At 48.6% G+C, this 18,827-nt stretch overlaps 2 protein-coding genes across 2 annotated transcripts in view; both read right to left on the minus strand.

The window, feature by feature from the left end:
• The window catches only part of NEXN (nexilin F-actin binding protein), a 70,040-nt gene extending 63,710 nt beyond the window's left edge, over window positions 1-6,330 (minus strand). The window contains exon 1 of the mRNA XM_078877998.1: window positions 6,253-6,330. The gene's annotated coding sequence lies outside the window, so the exon portion shown is untranslated. The remainder of the gene's footprint in view (window positions 1-6,252) is intronic.
• The window catches only part of PRDM12 (PR/SET domain 12), a 76,492-nt gene that overhangs the window by 44,171 nt on the left and 13,494 nt on the right, over window positions 1-18,827 (minus strand). Inside the window, exons 4-7 of the mRNA XM_078877785.1 lie at window positions 18,568-18,723; window positions 14,753-14,867; window positions 11,794-12,299; window positions 9,049-9,233 (exon numbers count right to left, since the gene is read on the minus strand). Coding sequence (XP_078733911.1) covers window positions 9,049-9,233; window positions 11,794-12,299; window positions 14,753-14,867; window positions 18,568-18,723 — 962 coding nt within the window. The remainder of the gene's footprint in view (window positions 1-9,048; window positions 9,234-11,793; window positions 12,300-14,752; window positions 14,868-18,567; window positions 18,724-18,827) is intronic.

The raw sequence follows: 18,827 nt of genomic DNA on the forward strand, positions 1-18,827 counted from the left end.
CTTCTTGGTTCTTTCGGTAAAGTCACGTAGAATGGAAATAATAAAACAATAAAATAAAACATAATAAAATGAGACAAAATCTTCTCGGCATACCTGTTCTTCACCTGAGGACGGCTGCTTGCGAAACGTCGTGATAATTATTTTATTATGTTTTTTTTATTCTACGTGACTTTACCGAAAGAACCAAGCAGATGAATCCCTGCTGTCACGAGAGCTTTAAATCGGAATTTCGCTGACAGCCATCGAACAAAGACGGTCAACAGCATCGCGCGACGCTTTCTAGACGCGCCTCTGCGGCCGTCTGGAACGTTCTTCCTTCCGATATTAGGAAGCCACTGGAGCTACGCATTTTAAAAAAACGAAATTTAAAACTAATTTCTTTAGAATTGCATTTTTGGGTTTAGTTTGTTGTGCTTCCCCCGCACCTCCGATTAGCACGGCAATTACTTCAACATACATACACACTGCCCATAGACTAACACTGCCCATAGACTAACACTGCCCATAGACTAACACTGCCCATAGACTAACACTGCCCATAGACTAACACTGCCCATAGACTAACACTGCCCATAGACTAACACTGCCCATAGACTAACACTGCCCATAGACTAACACTGCCCATAGACTAACACTGCCCATAGACTAACACTGCCCATAGACTAACACTGCCCATAGACTAACACTGCCCATAGACTAACACTGCCCATAGACTAACACTGCCCATAGAATAACACTGCCCATAGACTCAACACTGCCCATAGACTAACACTGCCCATAGACTCAACACTGCCCATAGACTAACACTGCCCATAGACTAACACTGCCCATAGACTCAACGCTGCCCATAGACTAACACTGCCCATAGACTCACACTGCCCATAGACTCAACACTGCCCATAGACTAACACTGCCCATAGACTAACACTGCCCATAGACTCAACGCTGCCCATAGACTAACACTGCCCATAGACTCAGCACTGCCCATAGACTCAACACTGCCCATAGACTAACACTGCCCATAGACTCAGCACTGCCCATAGACTAACACTGCCCATAGACTCAACGCTGCCCATAGACTCAACGCTGCCCATAGACTCAACGCTGCCCATAGACTAACACTGCCCATAGACTCAGCACTGCCCATAGACTAACACTGCCCATAGACTAACACTGCCCATAGACTCAACGCTGCCCATAGACTCAACGCTGCCCATAGACTCAACGCTGCCCATAGACTAACACTGCCCATAGACTCAGCACTGCCCATAGACTAACACTGCCCATAGACTAACACTGCCCATAGACTAACACTGCCCATAGACTAACACTGCCCATAGACTCACACTGCCCATAGACTAACACTGCCCATAGACTCACACTGCCCATAGACTAACACTGCCCATAGACTCAACGCTGCCCATAGACTAACACTGCCCATAGACTAACACTGCCCATAGACTAACACTGCCCATAGACTAACACTGCCCATAGACTCACACTGCCCATAGACTAACACTGCCCATAGACTCAACGCTGCCCATAGACTAACACTGCCCATAGACTCAACGCTGCCCATAGACTCAACGCTGCCCATAGACTAACACTGCCCATAGACTAACACTGCCCATAGACTCAACACTGCCCATAGACTCAACACTGCCCATAGACGAACACTGCCCATAGACTCAGCACTGCCCATAGACTCAACGCTGCCCATAGACTAACACTGCCCATAGACTAACACTGCCCATAGACTAACACTGCCCATAGACTAACACTGCCCATAGACTAACACTGCCCATAGACTCACACTGCCCATAGACTAACACTGCCCATAGACTCAACGCTGCCCATAGACTAACACTGCCCATAGACTAACACTGCCCATAGACTAACACTGCCCATAGACTAACACTGCCCATAGACTAACACTGCCCATAGACTAACACTGCCCATAGACTAACACTGCCCATAGACTCAACACTGCCCATAGACTAACACTGCTCATAGACTAACACTGCCCATAGACTCAGCACTGCCCATAGACTAACACTGCCCAAAGACTAACACTGCCCATAGACTCAACGCTGCCCATAGACTAACACTGCCCATAGACTCAGCACTGCCATAGACTAGCACTGCCCATAGACTAACACTGCCCATAGACTCAGCACTGCCCATAGAATCAACACTGCCCATAGACTAACACTGCCCATAGACTCAGCACTGCCCATAGACTAACACTGCCCATAGACTAACACTGCCCATAGACTCAACGCTGCCCATAGACTAACACTGCCCATAGACTCAACGCTGCCCATAGACTCAACGCTGCCCATAGACTAACACTGCCCATAGACTAACACTGCCCATAGACTCAACGCTGCCCATAGACTAACACTGCCCATAGACTAACACTGCCCATAGACTCAACGCTGCCCATAGACTAACACTGCCCATAGACTCAGCACTGCCCATAGACTCAACACTGCCCATAGACTAACACTGCCCATAGACTCAGCACTGCCCATAGACTAACACTGCCCATAGACTCAACACTGCCCATAGACTCAACGCTGCCCATAGACTAACACTGCCCATAGACTCAGCACTGCCCATAGACTAACACTGCCCATAGACTAACACTGCCCAAAAACTCAACACTGCCCATAGACTCAGCACTGCCCATAGACTAACACTGCCCATAGACTCAGCACTGCCCATAGACTAACACTGCCCATAGACTCAACACTGCCAATAGACTCAACGCTGCCCATAGACTAACACTGCCCATAGACTCAGCACTGCCCATAGACTAACACTGCCCATAGACTAACACTGCCCAAAAACTCAACACTGCCCATAGACTCAGCACTGCCCATAGACTAACACTGCCCATAGACTAGCACTGCCCAAAAACTCAACACTGCCCATAGACTCAGCCCTGCCCATAGACTCAACACTGCCCATAGATTAACACTGCCAATAGACTAACACTGCCCATAGACTCACACTGCCCATAGACTCAACACTGCCCATAGACTCAACACTGCCCTATATAGACTCAACACTGCCCATAGACTCAACACTGCCCATAGACTCAACACTGCCCATAGACTCACACTGCCAATAGACTAACACTGCCCATAGACTCACACTGCCCAAAGACTCAACACTGCCCATAGACTCAACACTGCCCATAGACTAACACTGCCAATAGACTAACACTGCCAATAGACTAACACTGCCCATAGACTCACACTGCCCATAGACTCAACACTGCCCATAGACTCAACACTGTCCATAGACTCGGCACTGCCCATAGACTCAAAACTGCACCTCCGAGTAGCACGGTTGGCTAAGTACGGTGCCAAAGACACCTTAAGCAACACTTTCATCGATGCATTAATGCAAAGCCACACTGAAATGTTAACGAGTTAATATTTTACAAACGTGTATTGCCACCTTGTGGCCACAAACTATGCATAACATATATGCTGTACAGTAAATAACACCCACACACTTGTCATTAACAATGTGTGGCGTTAAAATGTGCACATGTAATCATCGGGAGACGTTCCAGGCTCACGGCCTTTTCTTCATGGCATATATAAATATCACTTCGGGCCATTGCCCGGAACATCGCATATTTGAGTTGAACTGTGCTTGTGTACCACTGCCAACAGCGGGTAGCAGCAGCAGTAACAGCATCACTAAACAGAGTCACGTGAGCAAGAGATCGATATAGAGACTATGCGAGGACGTTGTAATTGCCCGCGAAACGTTGCACATGGACTCTGCTTACGAACATTCGACTCACGAACTTTCAGAGATACGAACAAACCTGTCCGTGTGTCCAGTTGCCTCTTTGGACAGAGAGTCGTAAGTTCAATCGCCGCGCAATAGATGGCGGTGGTGGCATCTACAGAACATGAAGAACCAGTGGCATCTGCATCTACAGAACATGAAGAACCAGTGGCATCTACATCTACAGAACATGAAGAACCAGTGGCATCTACAGAACATGAAGAACCAGTGGCATCTGCATCTACAGAACATGAAGAACCAGTGGCATCTACATCTACAGAACATGAAGAACCAGTGGCATCTACAGAACATGAAGAAGAACCAGTGGCATCTGCATCTACAGAACATGAAGAACCAGTGGCATCTACATCTACAGAACATGAAGAACCAGTGGCATCTACAGAACATGAAGAACCAGTGGCATCTGCATCTACAGAACATGAAGAACCAGTGGCATCTACATCTACAGAACATGAAGAACCAGTGGCATCTACAGAACATGAAGAACCAGTGGCATCTGCATCTACAGAACATCAAGAACCAATGGCATCTACATCTACAGAACATGAAGAACCAGTGGCATCTACAGAACATGAAGAACCAGTGGCATCTACAGAACAGGAAGAACCAGTGGCATCTACATCTACAGAACGTGAAGAACCAGTGGCATCTACATCTACAGAACATGAAGAACCAGTGGCATCTACATCTACAGAACACGAAGAACCAGTGGCACCTTCATCTACAGAACGTGAAGAACCAGTGGAATCTACATCTACAGAACATAAAGAACCAGTGGCATCTGCATCTACAGAACATGAAGAACCAGTGGCATCTACATCTACAGAACATGAAGAACCAGTGGCATCTACAGAACATGAAGAACCAGTGGCATCTACAGAACAGGAAGAACCAGTGGCATCTACATCTACAGAACGTGAAGAACCAGTGGCATCTACATCTACAGAACATAAAGAACCAGTGGCATCTACATCTACAGAACATGAAGAACCAGTGGCATCTACATCTACAGAACACGAAGAACCAGTGGCACCTTCATCTACAGAACGTGAAGAACCAGTGGAATCTACATCTACAGAACATAAAGAACCAGTGGCATCTGCATCTACAGAACATGAAGAACCAGTAGCATTTACATCTACAGGAGATTATACAACTTTTAAAGCCATTCCCTCGTGTTTAGTGTGCGTGCCGTACAACATGTTTAGAATCGATAGAGTAATGTTTGGACTTACGAACAAATCGACTTCCGAACGAACCTCTGGAACCTAACTCGTTCGTAAGTAGAGGAGTCCCTGTACTCGAATTGTAAATGTTGTGAGTTGTACTCTCTTAACACACAACCGGTGTGCTGAACTAGTAACGAATTGGCACTTTTGTTTACGTGACAACCCTTACTAATTTGGCTGTGTCCGGCGGTAGCGGATTTAAATACATATTTACGCGATATAACCCCAAAAAAACCCTCTATTATGGAAAATATTGATCGCGAAAACCTACTGCGTGTTAAACTCAGGTTATTGGAGTTCAATAAAAACCAACAAAAAGATTCAAGATCCGCAATGCCACCTGTTGAATGCGAGCCGGTGGGTCCTCAATAGATAAGGTCACGAAACAGTGCTCGTATGATAAATAATTATTATGATTATAGGTGTGTACCCTTCTCTGGCAATAAAAACAGCAGGATGCTGAGATGTTCAGACACAAAATAGAAACCTTTTACAAGCAATCAAGGACTGCAATTCACCACACTCAGTACTTGCGGTGAGAGCATGCAAACAAAACATGCTCTCAGAGTATAGACTTTGAAACCGATTAGTCTACACCAGTCCGCATTCGGTTCCGGAGCCGCAGGATGTAGACCCCCACCTACGAAAAACTCTATACATCCATGGTAAACTGGACTTCCATGGTAAACTGGACTTCCATGGTAAACTGGACTTCCATGGTTTTCCCCTCCAATTTTAGAATCAAAGTGCGTTTGGAGTATTTGGTTGCTATACATTTCCACGTGATAAAACAACTTCTTTCAGCTATCATTTGCGGCCATGAGGCTTCTGAAAAAAAAGAGCTACGCAACTCATTTGGCCCTGAGCTGGTAAAATAAAAATCAAATACATTGTTGAGTTTAGCTTTAGCTTGGAGATGATTTGGACCCGTTTGTTGCAAGAAGATTACAGGCGGATAGAGTTACATAGAGAGAACCCATGAAGGAGAGAGAGATGGCGAAGGCTTCGTGAGGCCTTCATCCAACGGTGGACAGATAATGACCGATGATGATAATGATATTCTTAGGGTTTTTTCGGTAAAGTCACGTAGGTAAAAAATTAAAATTAATAAAAGTAAAATAAAATAAAAATCACGACGTTTCGGATGATAATGATGCATTGAGTTCGCACACACACACACATCCCAACTCACATCTTATCTCCAGCGCCGTTTAACTTGTGCAGAGGAGCGAGCGACGAGCCCGGAATCCAACCGCGTGGCCCAAACCCGTCCGGCTTGTCAGGTCGAACGAGCAGGGCCAGGTGTGGTCCCCGAGTGAATTAATATTTGAAATGATCCACAAAATTGTCTTCCCAGCGATTACAATGGCCAGGGCATGATTTATTCTAGAATGTCTCGCCGATTGTAACAATCCCAGCCGCGCGTTGGACAGAGCAATTTAAAAGACGCGACGCTTGTAATGTGCTTCAGAGAGAGACCGATATTCGCGTTATTTGGAGTATGAGGTTGTTATCCACCTATCCGCCCGCCCACTCAACCACACAAGCCAAAGTTGTGCCCAACAGCGAAACTACTCCCGCAGCTCGAGCCGGGCAATGATAGCTCGGATAAGTAGATTATCGAGTAGCACGATTCATCGATTCCTACCGGCTGGACGTGTCAGTCGATGAATTTTTTTTTTGGAATCGCATCTTCATTTTTGATGTCCGTGTTTCCGAAACCGCACGTTATCACCACCGTCACCACCATCATCATCAGCAGCAGCCATGCGCAATCCACTGCTGGAGATGAAGGCTGCCACCTCTCACAGCCATGCGATTCCACACTCCACCTAGCCACACCAATATGAAGTACTGCAACCCCGCGATATTTCACGGGAACCGATTCCGCGTTGACTCTCCAACGAGGTCCATGAGGTCGCCGATCTTTCTCAGCACTCCGGGGGTTCAAATCTCCTCTCTGTTCCTGCAGGGCTGGTCGGGCTTTTTGCCAGTGCAGCTGTGGAACGCGCGACCTAAGCAGAGGGGGCCGACACTGACTTACTCACACATCATACACTGACTCACTCATCATACGCTTACTCACTCACACATCATACGCTGACTCACACTACTACTGACTCACACTACCACTGACTCACACTACCACTGACTCACACTACCACTGACTCACTCACACATCATACACTGACTCACTCATCATACGCTGACTCACTCACACATCATACACTCATTCACACTACCACTGACTCACTCACACATCATACACTGATTGACTCACACATCATACGCTGACTCACTCATCATACACTGACTCACTCACACATCATACACTGATTCACTCACACATCATACACTCACTCACACATCATACACTGACTCACACATCATACACTGACTCACTCACACATCATACACTGGGAGCGTCATGCTGTCAGCTATGACTGCAAGTTTGGTCGTTCGTGCAATGTATATCGTTTATTATTAAATTTGAATCACACTCCCTATGATTACTGTCGTTACAGTGTTTTTATAGCTTTATTTTGGTGATTCGAAAACACATGGTTAATCTAAATTGTCTTTTGTTTTGTTTTGCTAACTTGCACCACATTGGAATTTTTGCACACAGCGTTTTAATAAAAAAAATTTGGAATATTTGCTGGTTTATTCCAGGATGCTTCTGTTACGCGTCGTCACTTTAAGAAGATGTTCTGTGTTCATATTTTGTTTGTTTGCGGTTGCACCCGACTTAAGAGCCGCATGGCTCACAGGGCTAAACCTAATACATGGAACTTGAAAAACTTGAAATCGGACGAGATCCAGAGTCGCCAGATATGTTGAAGTCTGTCTTGAAAACTCGCCTCTTCAAACTGCTTGCCTCTCTGGCTGACAAGCCCGTTATGATTAGTATTGCTACTACTGCAGTATTATTGGTCATCGTCCATCTAGCATCCTTTGATGATAATTGAAAATGTTTGTAAACTCTCTGAAAAAAATGTATTTGCATGTTGAACTTCTTTTGCACCGTACGCAGCCAACCATGCCGATCGGCAGGACAAAGAACTAATCCAAGCAAAGACCGCAAGTTTTATTACAATGTTTTTTTATTGCAAAATACCGTGTTTATATAAATACATATACATATAAATGTACAGGGAATATTTATCTTATCTCCTCTCTCTCTCTCCGAAAGCTCTAACGCGTACCTATGGAGCCAGAGCGATGGAGACAGAGAGAGGTTGTTTACGTGTTGAGGTATACAGGTGATGGTAATAATTGTAACAGGAATAATCATCAGCATCATCATCATCATCGTCGTCGTTATTATTTACACCGTGTACTGTATATGTGTTAGCACAAGTATCCCACACAGACTGCAGGCAATGGTGTCTCCAGCACTCCAGTTAGCCCCCCAGACTCATCACCAGTCCCCGTCTCTGCAAGTTTCACCGATCCCTCTCGCTTTCAAATGCGAGTTAAGTAGTTTCATGATGCACGCCGCACTTGCCTGATGATTGCTACACACGTCTCGCCGTGGGGGCGGGGCTGGGCAGCACCAATTTTGAATTGCGATATTTTGAATTAGTGCTGCACATGTCTGATTATTGTTAAACACGTCCCACGAAGAACGCTGACTCAAAGGTTGAGAGGATATCGATTTGAATAGGCGTTACGTCACTAGGGACACACACGTACACACATGCACACACACACACGCGTTCTCCATCAATTTGAATCAGCTCTCTGCCCGTGGGACGAGTTTAACAAGCATCGGGCGCGTGTAGCGTGTAACAACTCAATTTACATCTGTACGGAGACCTTTTTTAAAAATAAAAAAGCCGTGGTAAGCGGATCATACTACGGCCGCGAAAAAACTGGAGCTTGAGAAACCTTGGAGGAGAGGGGCGGGGGTGTGCTACAGATCACGATTAATTAATTCGCAGCAACAATTAAAAATAAAATTATATTGATAAACCGCCGTGGCCACAACACGGGCAAGATTTTGGCCGTGCGAAACGAAGCCGCGGGGTCGATTGCAGAGCCCGCGGGGCCCACGGGGCCCACGTGTTCCACAAGCGATGACCGCGTTGACACGGCGAGCGACACGACACCCGCTCCCGATCGAGCGCGTTTCTTCCCCGATGAACGTCGCCTCGAGCGCGCCTCGCCTCGCTTCGCGCGGACAGCGACGTTGTCTTCGACGCAGGCAGAGCCGGCGAAACGAGTGCGGCAACGAACAGACACGGGGTGACCCCTACCCCCCCCCCCCCCCCCCGCATTCTCCGGATCACGGAGACGCACCGGACAGGAAGACCGCAACGAAAGACGCTTGCCCCGGCTGGAGATACAAAGTTGCACAAATCTGGTCGGATTATAAGACGCACCACCCCTCCACCCCCCCAAACTTTTGCTTCACAACACACGGGGCGGAGGAGGTGTGGGGGAAAAAGTGGCGTCCTCTCGAATCTGGAGAATCGGGTCGTGGTAGCGTTCTATCGAGGCGTGTCGTCTCGCGGGTTGACGGATCACGGGAAGATCACAACCGCGTGCTGCGAAAGTCCAGACTCGCTGGGCTGTGGGAGTTGGTGCGAGCAGGTGGCAGTAGAGAAAGTGGGTTCCTGGCCCATCCCGTGCACGCGACTGTTGTGGCAGGAGCAACTCCGCAATTCCCCCTCGCCCGCCCGCCCTCCTTCCGTCCCCGAACCTGCCGTCGCAACTGAACACGCGGAAAATAAAAAAAATCGACCGACGACGCTCGCTCGCTCGCTCGACAATATATATATTTTTTTAACAAAACGAGAAAAAAATAATTTTGCAACAATTTTTCCAACGGACGGCAGAACGTGTCTTGAACGCGAGCCTTGGGACTCGGTGACATTCGGTGATGCGTAAAGGATCATTAACAGCCATCCCAACACACACACACAGACGTGGCGTTGCTATCGATAATATATATCACTGTCCAGGAGCGATCTCGGGATTCTGTAAGGATTCTGGGTTTTGTATTCGCACGCCAGAGCCATACGTACACCTCCACCACAACCTCCACCACCTCCACCACCTCCACCACAACCTCCACCACCTCCCCCACCACCTCCACCACCCTCCACCAACTTCCACAACCTCCACCACCTCCACCACCTCCACCAACTTCCACAACCTCCACCACCTCCACCACCACCTCCACCACCTCCACCACCCTCCACCAACTTCCACAACCTCCACCACCTCCACCACCTCCACCAACTTCCACAACCTCCACCACCTCCACAACCTCCACCAACCTCCACCTCAACGATTCCAATGCCCTGCCGTAGTTGTCGCCTAGGGGACCCCCCCCCCCCGATGGCAGCTGTCCCTGTGCGTCTCGAGGTGAACGGCAGCAACCTGCCTGCAGCTGGGGCATTAGCCCGTCTGTAAGGCTGGGATGGCACGAAGCCTCCACAGCTGCAGTATATGTACCATCATCATCAGCAGTAGCGTCATCATCATCAGCCATGATCAATCAACTGCTGGATGAAAGCCTCCCCAAGCCAGGAAACAGTGGTCACCAGTCGAAATGCATGGATGGACTGCGTCTCGTCACGGTAATGTGGAATGTCCACCACTGGTTCAGTGTCCGATCGGGACATTCTCCTATCTCAAAACCCAGCTCAGCGCTACCAAACAGTGGACGGACCTGGGCTCTACGACAGATTCATGCTGACTAGAACCCATCACGTGGTTTGGATGGGACTCTTGCTGCCGATGATTCCCGGGGGAAGTGAAAACCAACCCTGAAGTTTCGCCGATTAGAATGAGGATCTGTTTTTATACCGGATGAATACTGCGGAGCTCTACTTCACAAATGTCCAGTAGCTTTACCCCGGTCCGGTGGGCTGATGGATTCATGAGCGTCTGACTCGGGCCAGATCGGGAAAGATGGTGGCTAGATGTTAACTACATCGCCTGGTATACAGGAGGTCGTGGGTTCCATCTCGACCCTAACGCCTGCTGTATATTTGGAGTTTGCGTGTCTCTCTCTCTCATCATCATCACGGTGGCTTGGAGATGGTAACTACCTCGCCTGGTGTACAGGAGGTCGTGGGTTCCATCTCGACCCTAACGCCTGCTGTACATTTTAAGTTTGTGTGTTTCTCTCCCCATGGTCGCGTGGATTTTTCGCTTTTGTCCCTCTACATTTAAAATCAACGTCACGCGTTCAGAGTATTTGACAGCTAAATATTTCCACGTGATAAGCCACTCCCTTGCGCGATCATTTGTGGCCAGGTCTGAAAAAGAGCTACGCAACTCAATGGGCCTTACCGGGTTAAATTAAAAGCGATTAATAGATGAATAGACTGTCGGGTCCTGGAGAGGTGTAGAGTCAGGCAGAGACCCCAGATCGATTTGGACGAGGGTCATCACAATAGAAGTGTCGGAGAGAGACTGGGAGGGAGAGGCGTAGGATGGAGAGAGTCACGCCGGACAGCCGTGAAGGAGAGAGGAGTCACAGAGAGTCGGGCAGAATCGAGAGTCACGGACAAACACCCCGGCAGCGCCAATCTCGTCACAGCGCTAAGGCCGGCATGTGGCCGTGCATCGACCCAGCGGCAATCGGAATGCAGCCCGCGGGAAGCGCGTGTGACCGCTGATGCTGCTGCTGCTGATGAAGATGCTGCTGCTGCTGATGATGCTGCTGCTGCTGCTGATGATGCTGCTGCTGATGATTATGATTCTGATTATGGGAGACCGGCACAACGCCGCCGCCGACGCCACCGCCGCCGACCAACGCCGCGGCCGCCGCGGCCGCCGCCGCCGCCGCGGCCGCAGCGGCCGAGAGGGCCGCGGGCCTGTGCCTCGCGGACTTCTGGTGTGCGCGCAGGCCGGCGAGCTGCGAGTAGGCGCTCTGGCACACGTGACACTTGTAGGGGCGCTCGCCCGTGTGCAGGCGCACGTGGTTGCGCAGCGTCGACGACTGGCTGAAGCGGCGGCTGCAGAAGCGGCAGGCGAAGGGCTTGTCCAGCGTGTGGATGCGCATATGCGAGCGCAGGTTGCTGCGCGAGTTGAATCCGCGGTGGCAGATGACGCAGCGCAGTTTGCTGCTCCCGCCGCCGCCGCCACCGCCGAGGTTGCTGCTGTTGCTGCTGCTGAGGCTGATGCTGCTGCTGCTGCTGGCGCTGCTGCTGATGATGAAGCCGCCGCCGCCGCCACCACCGCCGACGCCGACACCCTGGCAGTCGAGAAGTTGGAGTTCGTCTGTTGGGGTCGGGGGGGGATAGATATGAAGTCACGGGTCGTGTGATGTGAAGTCACGGGTCGTGTGATATTAATGGCAGACGGATACAAGGACATATGGAGAGATGGACGGACAGGCAGACAGTCGGACCAGCAGACAGACTGGCGGACGGACGGACGGATGGATGGATAGATGGAGACACGGACAGGGAGATATAATCGACGGAGGGACAGGCAAACAGATCGACGGAGGGGGATATAAATGAGCAAGCAGACAGGGAGACAGACAGAGAGACTAATAGATGGACAGGCAGACGGATCGACAGACAGATGGACGGAGATACAAATAGACGCGTTGACAGACGGTCATGAATATTCGATTTCTGTTTCTTTGGCCGTCGAGTCAAGAGTGGAAATTGAGCCACGCTCCTCGCCCACGGCACTCATCCATCACCGGTACCCACAGTGCCCAGCGGCAGCTGCCACGCAAAGTCACGTGTTGCACACCACTGCTCTGTTGTTGTTGTTATTGTTGCTGCTCCTGTGGTACGTACGTTGTGTGTGCACGTTGAACTTCTTTCGCACCGTACCGTAGCCAACCGTGCTAATCGGAGGTAACGGGGGAAGGACAACGAGACACATCCTCCGCCGTGGAGAGGGGATTTTCTCAACGAAAAACATCGGGCAGGGCCCAGCAGCGATATTGTTCGACTCTGCCGATGAGGCCCGGAAGATCGACTCCGTTAGAGGGATTGTGTTTTGCCTTCTTATGTTTCTTCTTCAATTGCTTAAACAAATGCTACTGCTGGATACGATCAACTCGGGAGATTCCCAACTGCCCTCGGCTGTTTACTCGCCGGCAACAAAGGTAACGCTGGCTGTCTGCCGCTCTCGAGGAATCAAATTAATTGCTTCAGCTTAGAGAGGAACAAAAAACAACGTTTAATTATAGGCCGGGACGAACCCAAAACTTGAGTTAAATATCTCTGCCTCCCCCACCACCACCGCCACCACTCACTCACCCACCCCCCCACCACCACCACTCTATAGGAATATCCAGAGCGGGTTTGATGAGCCGGGGTAGATTTGGAAGGTGAGAGGGGGTTTCACTTCGGGTTTGGGCCACGCGAAAAGTTCCGCGGAAGATGCGAACCCAGAAGAGAGCACGTGGTTCTCTTCTCGCGGCTCCACAGCTCGGCTACGACTTCCACGATGTCTCTCTCACACGAGAGTGCAGTTCTGTGAGCTAAAATTATTTTAAAGTTGCTGTTAGGAATGTTATATTCAAATAGGCCACCAACCCTTAGCACTCACCCTGCCACTGAACCTAACCTTACCCCTAACCATTACTAGCCAACCAAACACAGCAACTACTAACCCTACCGCTAAGGAACTCGTCATCAGCTCACTCGTACTACTAATTGATCTCTCTACTTGTGTGTCTGTCTGTGTCTCCGTGTCTGTGTTTTGTCTCTCTCTCAAATGTTGCATTCTTTGGAATAACGTTAATCAACCAGGTAGGATGTTGACTGTTGTGTTAGCCGACTCTCTGGGTGGTATTGCATTACATTTCTAAGTTTGCTATGTTTTCTTGGTTCTTTCGGTAAAGTCACGTAGAAGGGAAATAACTAAATAATAAAAATAAAACATAATAAAATTCTCACGACGTTTCGGCCACAACACAAGCAGCCGTGAGAATTTTATTCAATTATGTTTTATTATTTTATTATTTCCCTTGTACGTCACTTTACCGAAAGAACCAAGAAGATGAATCCCTGCAGTCACGAAAGCTTTAAATCGAAATAAAATCCTAACCGGCTTGTCTCTGCGTGTCTGTATCTCCGTGTCTGTGTCTCTGTGTGTCTGTATCTGTGTCTCCGTGTCTATCTCTGCGTCTGTGTCTCTGTGTGTCTGTGTCTGCGTCTGTGTCTCTGCGTGTCTGTGTCTCCGTGTCTGTCTCTGCGCGTATGTCTCTGTGTTAGTGCAGCGGTTAGCACGCTGCACTATGAACCCAGCGACACGAGTTCGATTCCCGCTCACGGCCAACACCAGTGACGATTATCTGAACCGGTCCCAGGCCTCTCCTAGGTCGACTCAGCCTCAAATGAGTACCTGGTGAGGTGTGTAAACATCGCCACTAGGGAGACAAAGGCGGTCGGGCGTGGTGCTGGCCACCCACCCCCTCGTGTGCCGTTCCGGCCTTCATAGGTGCTTGCTAACAGCACTTGCCCCTACAGTCTGTTAAGGCTATACGGGGAATCTTTGTATCTTTGTCTCTGTGTGTCCGTCTCTGCGTCAATGTGTCTGTGAGTCTGCGTGTCTCCGTGTCTGTCTCTGTGTGTCTGTGTCTCTGCGTCTGTGTGTCTGTGAGTCCATGTCTCCCCATGTCTCTGTAGCTGCGTCTCAATGCGTCTCCATGCGTGTCTGCGGTGTCCGCGTGTCTCTTATCCGCGGTGTCCCCCCTTGCGTCTCACCGTCTTTGTGCTTCTTGCGTTGTTCGTCTTCGATGCCGGGCACTCCGGGGATGCCCAGGAAGGTGTTGTGCGAGAAACTGTACCACACCAGCAGCTCCTGGTCAGGCGGGATGGGCTGCAAATTGAAGAGGAGGAGAAGGCACAGAGAGGGTTACGAATCTATTAGAGGTGGTGCAGTCATCGACTCCGGCTGCTATAGAAAGTCCTTACGCTCGCACCGTTTCGTGAGCACACACGTCATCTTTTTGTATTTTAGTTGTGTTATCCCACCCCCCTCGCGCCTCCGATTCGCACGGTTGGCTACGTACGGCGCGAAAGAAGTTAAACGTCTCCGACTTACGAACAAAATGAGTTCATGTTGACCGTTCGTAAGTCGGAACACAGTAATGTATTGCTGCTGCTCTATATAAGAACGGGAGACAGAGCAGAGCCTCACCATTCTGGCGAATTGCCCGATGATGCTGGATGCAATTACCAGCGAAACGTCGTGCTACTCAAATTGTAAATGTTGTGGTTTCACGCTTCAACACACCGGTGGGCTAAAGCAGTGAACTATTTTGTCTTTTGTCAACGTGACACTTTTTTACTGATTGGCCGTGTCGGGTGGTGGAGGGTTACGACACATTTATAAATAACGCGATCTAAACCCAAAAACGTTGATTATGCATCATATTGGTCGCGAAAGCCTACGTGTTAAACTGAGTAATGTATTGATTTAAATGCCCCCAACACACACACACGCAAGCGCTCACTCCCAGCGCGAGGCTGACTCTTCACATCTCGTGGAGGATCGCTCAGCTGAGCGAAAATAGTCCCGCGGTGCAATTTGCAAGTGAGAGTTTCGCGTTTTAAGTCAATGGTATATTTATAAAGTCAGCGCGGTATTCGTAAGTCGAAGACCGACTGTACATACACACACCAGCTACATTGTCTCTCGCACTGGCTACAAGTCAAGTTTCGAGTGGACTATGACATCCTGCTGCTGCTGCTACTGCCGATCTACAAGGTTGTTGAGTGGCGTCGCCCCGACATATCGACAGGAACTGATGATCCTTGTCGACTCTGAGATGTTCGGATAGCCTTGTTCTCGAAGGATTCCGAGGTCAATGCTCTGCATGGGGTTGTTTGCCACCGTGCACCTCCGAGACCATGGAACGCTTCGCCAATAATTCACTGGTCAACACACTTTTCTGGCATAAGGTATTCCAACGGTGTTAAGGTAATTTTGGGGTGCTGATTCCAAATCTGGCATCAGTTTTTGTCTATCACAACAGGTTTTTGAGATATAAAATATTGCATTTTCAATAAAAACTGCAGAAGAAAAATATTAAATAAATGTGGATATCTACATAAAATGATATTATAAACACACTATCCTAAAAATACAACACCATATTTTAACACTAAAGCAATCACTGACTCGCAACAACTTGCAATCATAAGTGACAGAGTTAATTTCGGGTAAAATCAATGAAAATGGGGAATGCCTATAGCATAAAAATGCGATGTGATAGAGCAAATCTGAGATTAGATTTGGAATCAGCACCCTGAAATTAGTCTAAAACAGCTGCAAAATGTCCAGGCCAGAAATTGTTTTTTTGTTGACCAGTGTAATACAATCGGAGTCGTTAGGTATATTGTTTAGGTTCTGTCTTGAAAATCTGTGTATTTCCTGGCTTTCCATAAACAGTGGTCCATTAGGATCTGTGGATGAAATGAGCCGCTTTACACATGTACATTGTATTATTATTGTTATTGTAAGATAGGAATTGTCTAATGGTCTGATCGGCTAGCTGTACGTTCACGGAGGTTTTTGACGTGAGGTTGAAGGTTTGCTTTGGTGAACTAAGTAACTCCTGTAAACGAATACTCATCCTGGTCACTGTGAATTTCTCAGCTGGTTAAGTAAAGTAAAATTGCAGCTTGAACTTACCTAATCACTCACTCGCCAACTCACTCATTCACTCACTCACCCATCCACTAATTAATTCACCCACCCATATACCCACTCATTCACCCACCCACTCACTCATGCACATACTCACCCACGAATTCACCAACTCATTCATTCACTCATTCACCCATCCACTAATTAATTCACTCACCCAGCTACTCACTCATTCACCCACTCACTCACGCACATACTCACCCACGAATTCACCCACTCATTCATTCACTCACTCACCCATCCACTAATTAATTCACCCACCCAGCTACCCACTCATTCACCCACCCACTCACTCACGCACATACTCACCCACGAATTCACCAACTCATTCATTCACTCATTCACTCATCCACTAATTAATTCACCCACCCAGATACCCACTCATTCACCCACCCACTCACTCATGCACATACTCACCCACGAATTCACCAACTCATGCATTCACTCACTCACCCATCCACTAATTAATTCACCCACCCATCTACCCACTCTTTCACCCACTCACTCACGCACATACTCACCCACGAATTCACCCACTCATTCATTCACTCACCCAACCATTCACTCACTCACCCACTTATTTTACCCACTCATTAATTCACTCACTCACCCACTCTCATTCACCCAGGTCACTCTTGCAAATGAGACTCATCCTGATCTCTTCATTTCTCGCCTGGTTAAACTAAATCAACTTAAATATTGACAACTGCTGGGTTGCTCCGATGAGGTCATAATGGCCGTGCCGGAAACACTGAGCCAGTGCTGATGAAAGCATGAGTTTACATACAAGTCTTAGCCACCCGACTATCTCAAAAGCGGGTTCTCAAGTTTAGCAAATTGATGGGTCCGTGCCCGGCCACCAATGACCACAAAGACAAAGCGTTCCCGTATAGCCTTATCAGACTGATGGGGCAAGTGCTGTGAGATAATCGTCACCGGTGTTGGTGGCCGTGAGCGAGAATCGAAATCGGGTCTGCCCTAAATTTAATTTTGAGTGAAAATGAAAATCGAGTTTGATTGGCATACGGCAAACACTCTTTCCGGGGCATGTACTCGTTGTGATGAAGAGGTCTATTGAAGAACTTCAACTCTGTGTCTTTCTGCGTGTCTCTCTCTCTATGTCGCTGTGTGTGTCTCTCCCTGTGTCTTTGTCTCTCTGTCGTTATCTCGCTCTACATTTGTGTGTTGTGTGGCTTTATATCTTTCTCTGTTGCTCTGGCTCTGTTTCTATCCCTCTCAGCATCTCTCTTTCTCCGCTCCTCCGTCTCTTTCCAACATCCCTCTTCATAATCTCTCTCAATCTCTCTCAGTCATCATCATCTCTCTCCATCATCATCTCTCTGCATCTCTCCGTCATCATCTCTCTCGGTCATCATCTCTCTCCATCATCATCTCTCTCCGTCATCATCTCTCTCCATCTCTCTCCGTCATCATCTCTCTCCGTCACCATCTTTCTCCATCACCATCTCTCTCCATCACCATCTCTCTCCGTCACCATCTTTCTCCATCACCATCTCTCTCCATCACCATCTCTCTCCGTCACCATCTTTCTCCGTCACCATCTTTCTCCATCACCATCTCTCTCCATCACCATCTCTCTCCGTCACCATCTCTCTCCATCACCATCTTTCTCCATCACCATCTCTCTCCATCACCATCTCTCTCCGTCACCATCTCTCTCCATCACCATCTTTCTCCATCACCATCTCTCTCCATCACCATCTCTCTCCGTCATCATCTCTCTCCGTCATCATCTCTCTCCGTCATCATCTCTCTCTATTTCTCTCCATCTCTCTCAACCATCATCTCTCTCCATCTCTCTCCGTCATCATCTCTCCCCGTCACTCTCCTCCACCCCTGCGCCCACCTCCAGGGCCTTGTAGTAGATGCTGTTGCCGATCTGCACCACCTCCAGGTTCTGCTCCTGCTCGTTACGCGCACAGCGGATGTAAGTCATCCAGCTGCGGTGGTTGTCCTGGCTCGCGTCCACAAAGTGACGCACCGTGCCATCCTCGTTGAACACCTGGCGAGGACATCGTCATCATCACGAGTTATGATGGTCATCATCAACATGATCATCATCTACCAGTCATGATCATCATAAGCGATCGTCAGCCACGATCGTCA

This window comes from Lampetra fluviatilis, chromosome 49 (genome assembly GCF_964198595.1).
Source record: "Lampetra fluviatilis chromosome 49, kcLamFluv1.1, whole genome shotgun sequence".
Taxonomy (NCBI): domain Eukaryota; kingdom Metazoa; phylum Chordata; class Hyperoartia; order Petromyzontiformes; family Petromyzontidae; genus Lampetra; species Lampetra fluviatilis.